General features: G+C 29.7%; 4 protein-coding genes across 4 annotated transcripts; 3 read left to right on the top strand and 1 right to left on the bottom strand.

Moving 5' to 3' along the window:
* Nucleotides 1-650: 650 nt before the first annotated feature.
* Chro.80115 (hypothetical protein) lies at nt 651-2,690 on the top strand. Its single annotated transcript, XM_661247.1, has 1 exon — nt 651-2,690. The coding sequence occupies one exon, from the start codon at nt 651-653 to the stop codon at nt 2,688-2,690; it is 2,040 nt and encodes a 679-aa protein (XP_666339.1).
* Nucleotides 2,691-3,328: 638 nt separating this feature from the next.
* Nucleotides 3,329-9,646, top strand: Chro.80116 (hypothetical protein). The annotated part of the gene is made up of 1 exon (XM_661246.1): nt 3,329-9,646. The coding sequence occupies one exon, from the start codon at nt 3,329-3,331 to the stop codon at nt 9,644-9,646; it is 6,318 nt and encodes a 2,105-aa protein (XP_666338.1).
* Nucleotides 9,647-10,409: 763 nt separating this feature from the next.
* On the top strand, nt 10,410-10,550 carry Chro.80117 (hypothetical protein). Its single annotated transcript, XM_661245.1, has 1 exon — nt 10,410-10,550. One exon carries the CDS (start codon nt 10,410-10,412, stop codon nt 10,548-10,550), a length of 141 nt encoding a protein of 46 aa, XP_666337.1.
* Nucleotides 10,551-10,571: 21 nt separating this feature from the next.
* Chro.80118 (hypothetical protein) lies at nt 10,572-10,799 on the bottom strand. The annotated part of the gene is made up of 1 exon (XM_661244.1): nt 10,572-10,799. One exon carries the CDS (start codon nt 10,797-10,799, stop codon nt 10,572-10,574), a length of 228 nt encoding a protein of 75 aa, XP_666336.1.
* Nucleotides 10,800-11,391: the final 592 nt, after the last annotated feature.

Here is an 11,391-nt window from a genome sequence, read left to right as displayed (position 1 = left end):
GTTAACTGTCCCGCAGAAATCTCTAACTAACTTGATTATTCTGTACAAAAGTTCAATAATGTATGTTGGACTTACATCATAATAGCTAGTTAATACAAAGAAAAGACTGCTTTGGCGTAGATATATATATATCTGTTCTTCAAAGTAGATTACTGTTGGTTCATCACTGTTGCCCTGCTTGATTTTTTTGTAGAACACATCTTGAATTTTGATAAGACTCTCACTTAAGCTTTTCTCTCCACGGAAATCCCTAAATATGATTGTATCTCCTCTCACATTTAAGATTAAAAACTGGCTGATCATTCCTTCCTTCTCTATTTTCTTCACTCTAAATGTGTCTTAAAAACACCAGAATAGCTTTATTACATTCCATTACAATACCTTTTTTTTCTTTTGAGTGAACCCCACTTTAGTCTTAAATTCTCCTTTAAAAAAAACATACAAAATAACATATGTTGTATGATAAATTGTGGCGCCGAGGCGCCATAGTTTGGCGGTAAAATACGGTACTCGAATTAATTAATGCATTAATTGCAAGGACAAAATTTCGATAATAAATAAAATGAAAAGATTGTATAGAAAAGAGATAACTCTTAAGAAAGATTTAAGTTGAGTGGATTTCTTAATGAATATCTCTGTAAGAAATAGTGATGAGTAAATTTAACAGACAAATTCATTTAACTGTTAAAAGTATTTTACATGTACTATTCGTTTTACAAGTGGGAATTACGTGTGTAAAATGTATTGTGGAAAAAATTGATTCAAGAACTCCCAGTGGAACAAATGCTTATATTTGGCTAATTAAATCACCAAATATTTTATCTCAGAGTATTAATGAGCCAACAAGATATTCATATGGATTAATGAAAGGATCAATAATAAGTTTAGGTCTAGAATTTGATTTTTGGGAGTATCCAGAGGATAAAAATTTAGTAGATTCCAAAAATGAAACTGAAAAAAAATCATTAAAAAATAATAATAAAGAGCTAATTAGCAAAAGAAATAAAATATATAAAATAAATAAAAATCAGTTATTAACATCAGGAGTTCCTCTAATAAGATTTGAAGATCTTCCAATGAGTTGTGTGTTTTCTCTAAAGTCAGAGGAAGTTAATAGGCTTGTTGGAGATTTAAATATTGCAAATTCAAATGATGTTTTTATTGGTATTAAGTGGAGAAATCATAGACTAATATTAGTTTTTAAAAGATTAATTAGGCAATTAATATTGTATTGGAAAAGTATAATAAATTATTTCATGCCAAAAAGTATTTCAAAATCAATAGAAAAAAAGTGCCTGGATTATTTTTCAACAATTTTAGGAAATATCACAAATTCGACAGAATTAATAAATAGTAATATGATTTCATTAGATTCAGAAAAAAAGAATTCGAAGAATCATTTAAATAGAGAGATATCTTATCAGGTAACTTCCATTAATAATTTGGGCACTAATAAAGTGTTAATAAATGAAAGTAATCAAGCAAGTAAAGAATTGAAAAATATATTTCTTTTATTATTAAATAGTGAACAATTAGCATCATTAAACCACTCTCCAATCCAAGATTTGGCTCTCCTTTCATTTTCAGCAATTTATCCAAGATTTAATATAAGTTCTTATATTAGAAGCGTATTGAGGATTCCAATTAAAGACCGTACATTAAGACTTGAATATAAAGTTTCGAATATGGATAGATATACATTATTGATAGTAAATGGAGATCGAATTCCACTTCATATTAAAGGAAAAGTAGTCTTAAAGAATCCATTTCCATTCAATCATCTCTCATTTGAAAGGAGAATGGATAATTTTGTGGTTGATTTCATGTTGACTTTATATATATCTACTATTTTAGGATATTTAATTTATTCAATATATAGTAACCAAGCTCTAGTACAGACTTATGGAAGTGTGATATATATTAAATTTAATAGTCTTCAAATAATTGGTTTAATATTATTACTGATTAAACCAATTTGTTTATATTATGATAAATTAAATATAATTGCATTTACACAATATGGAAATGTAAAATTTTCATCTTGGTTTATTCCAAGAATATTAATGAGAAGTTACGAGACTTTATTTATAATGTATATGTTATTAATATCACTTGGCTGGAGGGTGTTAAGAGATAGCTTACTTTCTATGGAAGCAAAATTATTAATAGGTTTCTTTACACTACTTTTTTATTTGGGAGTTTTTGAAGTAATTTTAGGAATTTTCCAAATTTCAAGGTATATATTCCAAGCTATTGCTTCGTTATGTATAATTATAGCAACAAATATTAATACGACTCTTCTTCAAAACACAATTTCTGATCAGTCAATTTCATCAAGGCTTGGAATTCTTTACAATAAATTGGAAGCTTATTCAAATTTTAAATGGGTGTTCGCTATTTTTGTTCTTAAACCTTCAATTTTATTTCTATGTAGAGTTTTCACACTCCAGCCAAATGGATTTGATGATTGGATTTATACTTTTTTTGATTATATGATAGACTACAGTATTTTATTATTTACAATGTTTTTGTTCAGGCCATTTAAATCTTTAAAACTTTTTAGTAATGTTCTAGCAAAACATAACAATGAATCGAATAACGGTAATAACCGTAATAATAGCTTTAATATAAATAGTAATAACTTCAATAATAGCAATTTGGATGTATCAATGTGGCCAGTTATAATGTAAACTAATTAAAAATTTTAATTATTAACTTTGAAACAATATTAATTGTTTAAGGAATTTTATTTATTTATTTACATATAAATATTTTGTTTATTAATTTTTTTTCCACATTATTTAATTACATGAAAATTACGTGTTTAAATGCAAATTTGCAAATTATTTTTGTTTAATTGCAATACCGTTGCATGCATCCATGTGGATTGAATAGCCGGTATGTAATTTTTAGATCAAGAAATAGCTTGTAAAGAAGAAAAAAATGACATAGAGTAGAATCACTTTAAGTATTAAAATGTGTATAAGGTATGGATTTGTTTTATTTTTTCTTTCAAGTAAAAAAAAATTATGAGTTTTTTAATCCTTAAAAAATTTAATTTCCAACCAGAAAAATATTATATTAAAATTAGAGAAAATCCCCCAACCGCAAATTACAAAAAAAAAAATGTATTGGCGCCAAAAGCACACAAATACTAATTAGCAACTTTTTGTATAATTTAGACCAAATAAAGAATTTGAGGATTGTGCTTAGTTGTTAGATGCCATAATTAGTATAACTTTGAGAGCACAGTATACTTCTATGATCTAGCTCTAGCATCAAAAGGTTTCCTTTAAGAGATTTTAGATTGATATGCATTCAGTTCGAGATGTCTTTAAGAGAGCTGGTAGTGGGATCGACTCAGATGCTTGTGGAGAGTGTATTAAGGAGGATAAATGAAAATTTGCTGAATTACTTTATCAATTTGCCAGAAAGTATTTGGTTGAGTGGGTTTTTAGACCAAGTAAATTTGAAAGATGTAATGTTAAATACGAGAGCGTTTTCCAATGAATGGTATTCTTTAGATATACCTTTCAGACTTAAATATGGACATATAAGAAGAGCAAGTATCCAAGTTTTGCTAGCTCACTCAAAATTGGTGATGGAAGTTGAAGGGGTTGTATTAATTGTAGGCCCAAATTTGGCTTATAAATCATACGAGGATGTGATAAGGAATTCAATGGACAATGTATTTGGGCTGGTTGAACTATTTAAGCATATCCAAACAATTAGATACAACAATGATAGTTTTGAGGAAGGTTTAGGATCCCAAAAAGGGGAAGTTTCTGAGAATCTACTCAATATTAACTCGTCAAGTAAAGAAGGATTAAACGCACTTCTTAGATGGCTTTTTAGGTATGTTCCTGATTTGTCCCTTAGTATTAGAAATCTTTACATTCGCTATGAAGATGATGTGTTGGATACTTCTCATCCAATGTCAGCAGGAATTCATATTAATTCTGTGACTATTAATCCCGCTAGAAACTGTTGGGAATTTCAATGGCCAACTGAAGAGAAAGAACAAGTTGGATTTACTTCAAAGGGTAGTTCAGACTCTGAGACTGATCCAACCAATTTAGGTAAAGCGCAGCATCCTCTTTCAATTAATAATTCTAATGCAGATCCAAGGGGTATTTTCAGTATTAAAGTTAAAGGTTTAAGCGCTTTTTGGGATGATGAATCTGCTCCATTTATTCCTATTTCATTGCTAGAACAAACTGAAGCTTCAAATGATAAATTTGGAGTATTTTCAGCAGTAACTATTGATGATATCCAGAATCTAGTCAACTCTAATCTACATTACCACACAAGAATTATTTCAAATCTTAATATTTCTGCTCAGTTTGGGTTTGTAAATCCTTTCATCCACAAGCTTTCTAACGAAAAAAGTCGTCAAAGCAATGATATCAGTGCTAATGGTAATGGTAATAGTAGTAGCAATAGTATGATTAATGGTAGTAACTTTGGACAAAGCTCTTCCTCTGAACCAATATCTTCTCAAGAATCCTCCTCTTCATCATCATCTTCTACTTCCAAAAATTCAACCGAAAATAATGGTTATATAGCAAAAGATTATTTGAACGATTACTATACTGGTTCTAATATTGCTACATTACTCAATATTAATATACAGAGTGGATTTGAAATTAATGTTTATCCACAAATGATTCACGGACTTGTTAGATTCGTAACTCTCTATAATCAGTTTCAATTTTGGACACAAGTAAGGAGGTTTAGACCAATTGAAAGGCCAGGAAGTGGTAAAACTCCTGCTGAAGTTAGAGCAATTTGTAGAGATTGGTGGATCTTTAGTCTTAAATATTACAGAAATATCAAATACAAAGACAACAAACATAATAGTCTTAAAGATGAAATTAACTACAGGGTTGAAAGAAAAAAGTATATCAAGATTATCAAAAAATGGAAATGGATCGAATTTATGATTACTGGCCAAAAACCTATTTTGAACTCTGGGACCATTATACACAGGACCGGTACTGAGTATAATGTATGCAAATTTGGCGGTATGGGTGGGCCCGCCGAATTTGGCAAGATGAATGAATATGCTAAAAGTATTGGAACTTCTATTTCATTTCTGGATTCGAATTTGAATGGTAATCCAAGTTTATCATCAATTCTCGGTCTAAGTTCTCTTATTATTAATCATTTGGGTGTATCTTTTAATTTAAGTAGATATTGGCAATACGATGTTGAAGTCTTACAAAAGGTATCAGAGAAAAGTGATGATGTGAGATGTATATTAACTGTATTACAACACCATTCTTATTGGGTAGTATCTCAATGGCATATTTTAGCAGAACGTGAGTTTGAAATTGAGTTTGCTTTATTTCAAAATAGTTCAACTATCCAAAAAAAGCAAAAAGGAGCTATGGATACATTTTCTAATGTAAACCATAATATGGATATCAAAACTAAGAATATCTTAACTTTACTAGCTTATGGTCTTCATATTCAGACTGATTCATCAGTTTGGGAGTTGATTAGTAAGTTAAGAGATAGTTATATTGATCTTATTAGGAGAATAACACAAGATGACTCTTTGAGTAACCGTATTAAAGAGAGTCTTCAATCTAAATCATCACTTTTGAGTGGAGGATCAGTTTTTGAATTTAAACTAACTTCAGGAATTCCATCAGCGGTACCGACACAAATATCTAATTTTATACAAGAAAATATTGAAAGACATCCATATGTTATTTTTGGAACAGGAATCTTTAAGAAGAGTTCAATTGAAACTGATATTTTATCTGACTTCTTTGGCGTGGGGTTGAATTCTAAGTTACTAATGAAGAGACGGGATTGGCATGCAATCAGGCTTAGGTTACATTTATGGGGGAGGTTTTATGATGAATATTTTGAAGCCTTTCCATTAGCTATTTCAGAGACTTTAGAGATTAATCAATTAATGAACTTGAGCTACCACTTAGATTTCCAGCAAATGAACAAATTATTTAGTATTTCAATGCAAAGCGATTCTTTATGTTTCTCAACTTTAGTTTCTTCTCAGGCTACATCGTCAAATCCTATGGAAGATATTGATATGTCCATGGGAGTTACAAATGTGACTATGGCAAGACCAAAGAGTCAACAAATATCGATCATTGAAAGAGATCCAGAGTTTTCATTATCTTTGCCATCTTCTTCAACTAAACTTGAGAAATCTGAGGAGAATAGGAATGAATTGGATCATATTGGAAAGGATAATCATACAGATAAATCTGAAATCTATAATTTGTCTAAATCAGGTATCTCTATGAACCAATTAAATAAAGAATATGCAAGTATGGAGTCTAATGAGATGGTAGAGGAGGAAAGTATTATAAATAGTACATCTGTTAAAAAGAAATCATTCAAGTTTGAGAAAAAGTTACCATATGTCTTTAAAGATTCATCAAATGTTCCAGAATGGCTGAGTGATTTGGCAGGACCTGGAATTAGCCTTCCTAAGATCATTTCAAATAAAATTATTGGGATTTGTATTCCTAAATTTGAGATTAATATTTGTCATTTGGTCAGTGACAGTAAAAAGTCTACAGGAAATGGTAAAGCTGGACCAAATAATAGTGAATCCAATATAGAAACTACAGGATTTAGTCCGAAAAATTCAAATAGAATTGATGGAATCAAAAGAAGTTACCATTCCTTAGCAAGATATTTTAGTAGAAATGTTCAGGATACTAGTAATAATAGTATGGTAACGAGTGTATTTACTCCAAGAAAGCTTTTTGGGATTGTGATTACTGGCTTAGGATTTAATATGAGTACATGCACAAGTCTTAGAGTAAGTTCTTGCTTTAAGAGGATGGAGTTGATAGTTTGGAACTATAATGACAGTAACTTGATGAGAGATTTCATTTCCAGTATCAAGTCAGATAGGTCAGTAAACAAGAAAATGATCAGAGATGATCAAATTGTCATATTTTCAATGTCTGATGAAAGACAAAATACTAGTAATGAATCATCATCATCAAATGTACAAAATAAAGGAAATACTTTGGGTAGTAGTATTACAACTGTATCAGGATCTATTTCTGTGTCTGGATCAGGATCAGGATCAAGTTCAAGATTAGAAGTTTTGGGAATAGGAATGGGTCAAATGAATAACTTTCCCGAAAACCCTTCAATTGAAGGAGGAGTTGATGGAAATAAAGTCCAAACTCCAAATAGAAGAGGTTCTTCAAGCTTAAATGAATATGATAGTTCTCCATCTTTAACTCATTATGTAGACGAAACACATGGAGGTACATTTTCGTCATATATTGTTGGAAATGGACGACAGGGTGGCTTGACATCTTCAAAAAGCGTGAGATTTGAAGATTCAAAAGGAATAAGTACTAGTTCAAGTTCATTGGGAAAGAATTCTTCACTCATCTCAGTTTCTTCTGAATTAACTAATGAATCAAGTTTTTGTAGTATTAGAAATGATAGTAATAATACAACATCAGTATCGGTACCTAGTACTATGAATAATAATCAAACAAATAGTATTATAAGATATATGAGAAGATGGAATTACTTGAGTTTGGTGATGCTACCACCAAATAATTCGACTAATAAAGAAAGTAAAGGAGAAGTGAGAGGAAATGGAGAATCCAATTTTTTAAGCTTTGTATTTAAGTTACCTTTTTATTTAAAGATGGATATTAATTTGACGCCTGTAACTATTGTACTTAACGAACAGCTTCTTGATAATATTCGTGGTGAGATTTTGAAATTAATTCAGGTATGTCTATTGACTATTTGGAGTCAGTATAAAGGACTTGGAGCATTTCCAGTTACTGATGGATTTAGAGAATTATTAGTACAAGAAGGTAGTACTAGTGGTAGTGGTAATGGATTAGTAGAAGAGAGTTCTCGAGAAGAGAATAACTTTGAATTACTTCTTTGCCATCCTTTTAACTTATCATTAAACAAATATAATGCTATTAATAAGTTAAATAAAATAGAATGGAATAAGATTAATTCATTATTAAATAAAGTACATGTAAGGATTTCAATTAGGTTGCCTTCAGTGGAGTTATTTATGTTAAATGAATCAATCGAATATTTCCGTCAAATGGATGATGATTTATTCATTGAAAGAAATTCTGATAAAAGATTTGAAAATGTATCATTTGATTTATCAACATCTTTTAAACTTTCTGTTGAATCTCAAACTATTTTGATTGGGACAATTATTGATAAATTACGTGGGAATATTAATAGATTATACTTTAGAGGCTTTCAAATGAAATTCGATACTCAACAAAATATAACTAGTATAATAAGGTTATATTTGAGATTCAAGAATTTAATTTCGGATAGATATGGTAATATTATTGCTATTATGAACTTATTCAAGGATTACAAATTTGATAATATCTCTAGACACTCTTTAACAAGTTTTACTGACGAGATCTTGAGGCTTCAATGCGAAAAATTACCTGATACTAACAATATCTTGCTTAAAGAATTTACTTTAAGCTTGGATGAAAAGTCAGGTACTAAAGTTGAAATAGATGAGAAGAAGTCAGTGGAAGTGGAAAAAGTGGGAGTGGAAGCAGAAAGGGAGGTGGAAACAGAGAGAGAGTTGGAAACGGAAAGGGAGGTGGAAACAGAAAGGGAGGTGGAGACAGAAAAGACAATGAAAACAGAAAAAGAAATGGATGTGGAAAAGGAAATGGATATGAAAAAAGGAATAGATGTGAGAAAGAAGGTGGAACTGGATAGAGTAGTGGAGGCAGAGGAAAAGAGAATGGAAACGGAGGAAAAAGGAATGGAATCGAAGAAAAAAGGGTCTATAGATTCTTTATCCAAACTTCCAAGACAAGAATATTCTCAACATACTGTCCTAATTCAACCTACAGAGCCTGTTTCTGCTCCAGTTATAACATCGTATCCATCTCCAACAGTATCTCCTTGTATTTCTTCAACAATTTCTCCAACTCCTATTCCATCTACATTTGTATCTCCAGCATTTTCTGTATATTCCGCTCAAAATCATTCTCAATATCCCCTTCCAACACATATTCATGCTTCTGATGTTACTAATTCCGTTTTGTCCGAAGCCATAACTAGAGCAATCCCAGTAACAACACCACAAGAACAGGTAATTAATACTGTGGATAACACACAAACATATTCTGCTAGAGAGGTTAGAACAGAAGACAATGAAATTCGCCATTCTTCTCAGTATAATAGTGCTAATATGAAGCCAATAAACTTACATGAAAACCAAATAGGAACAGAAATTAACAATACAAATGGAAATTTTGAAACTAGAAGAAAGTCTAGCAACCTTATATTAATCAGAGACATTGAGACTCAGAGCCTTAAAGATAAGAATGATAACCACAATCTCACTATAGAGAGACAAGGAATAAAAGAAGAAAAAAGAAACTCAAATGACTATCATCACCTCCGTCTCCATCATCATATTCCAACTAAAAACCAAGCAAGTCTAGTTCCTCATATTGGTAAAGTATGCGAAGAAAAAGAATCTGAAATTTCTAACAAGGAACTTATACAAAGAAATAACAAACATGAATATATTGAAACACAATCTTCACCTCATCAAAACATTAAGAAAATACAAAAAAAGAAGCCTCCAATATCTCTTAGGTCTGGCTTCAATTTTAATAATTAATAGTTAGGCCATCATATTATTTTCTAGTAATCTTAGCCTTTCCATTAACAATTAATTTATATCTTCTGAATATTTAATTATCTCAATCATTACTGAAGCTACTACTCTCAATAATGCATGTGGGGAGCAATTGCATGGCTTTCCCGCCTAAAAGTTGCATGTGGAGAGAAGAAAAGTGTGATCAATAAATGAGAGAATAATGAAATAAAATGAATAAATAGAAATGACAACAGTAATTAAGAAGAAGATTAAACTTCCGAGGAATATAACACCTGAATTTGTAAGTTTATTAGATTAAGCTTAAAGAGATTGGTGAGAATTTCTTAATTTAAAAGAATTTCTTTCTTATTAATCAGTAATGATTTCTTAATTCTGGGAGAGTATTGAGAAATCATTTAATTAATTTTCTTTATTAATTATTAATTAATTTAACTTATTTTCTTCAAATAGGCTGTTGAATTGAAGGAATGTTTTGATTGGCAAGATAGAAATGGTGATGGATTAGTTTCCAAGGAGTGTTTATTGGTATTATTAAGAGCAACAGGCCAGGTTTGGTCACTTGATGAAATTGACAAAATATGTCATGGTAAGTTTTTTTTTTCTTCATTTGTTAAAAAAAAAAAATTGTTAAATATTGTAATATATTCATCTTTACTATTATAAAATTAAATTAAATAAAAAATTCTTATTACTCGTAATATTAGGACTTGGTTCAAAGGAAGTCGATTTCCAGACATATCTCGATTTAGTTTCTCATAAAGTTATGTTAAAGGCTGATAAGGAAGAGTTAAGAACTGCCTTTAATAAAATGGATAGATATGGAAATGGTAAAGTTTTGGTTAGTGATTTAAAACATATTTTGTGTAATATTGGAGAGAAATTGACGGTAAGTTACATAAATTAACTCTTGTTTTTTAAGCTAAGCTTAAATATTTTGAATTGAATTCTTTATTTTAGGAGGATGGTTTCCAAGAACTCTTGAGTATTTCAGATATTCCTGATGCAAATAGGTTAACATTTTTAACAGAAGAGGAATTTTTGAAAATGTAAGTTTATAATGGAAGGAATTGGATAAAGAAATTGTATATGGGAAAGAAAAAAAATTATGAAAACATAAGTAACTATTTTCACTATAATATTTTCTTTTATCCATCCTTTCATATTCAAAAAAAAACTATTATCATTTTAATTATCTAATTTACTATTTTTATTGCTATATAATTTATTTGTGTAGATTTTCAGGAAATGTTAATTAATAGATTTAATTGTCTTTAAGTCTCGAATTTAAGTCAAAATAGAATTTTTCTTTTTTTGGAGGGAATTTTCTGAATGATATTATTTTGAGATATAATGTAAAATACAGATTGCTTGAATAATTAGTTGAATAAGATTTTCTATTATTATTAATAATATTACTGTTACCAATTTGTTAGTGTAATTTTCTGACTTCCGGTTTGTATTGAATAATTTGGCTCCAAATAAAATCTACAAATTTCAAGCAATACTTACTTGTGATAAGGGTGGTATTAAATTTAGTACCAAAATATATAGGGGAGAAAAAAAGGACGAAAGAATATTATACATTATAATGCAAAGTGATTTTCAGTATAAAGATTTTTTGACAGTTTTTAACATTCCAATTTCACTTTGGGTACAAAATGGAACTCATTTATTTCATAAGAATACTTCAACTTTGGTTGATAAAAATGGTAAAAGACTTTGTATTAAGGTAAGTTAAAAGGTGA

Source organism: Cryptosporidium hominis, assembly GCF_000006425.1.
Source record: "Cryptosporidium hominis TU502 chromosome 8 CHRO018038, whole genome shotgun sequence".
NCBI lineage: Eukaryota > Apicomplexa > Conoidasida > Eucoccidiorida > Cryptosporidiidae > Cryptosporidium > Cryptosporidium hominis.
Note: the sequence above shows the minus strand (reverse complement) of the source record. Positions and strands in the feature narration are given on the sequence as shown.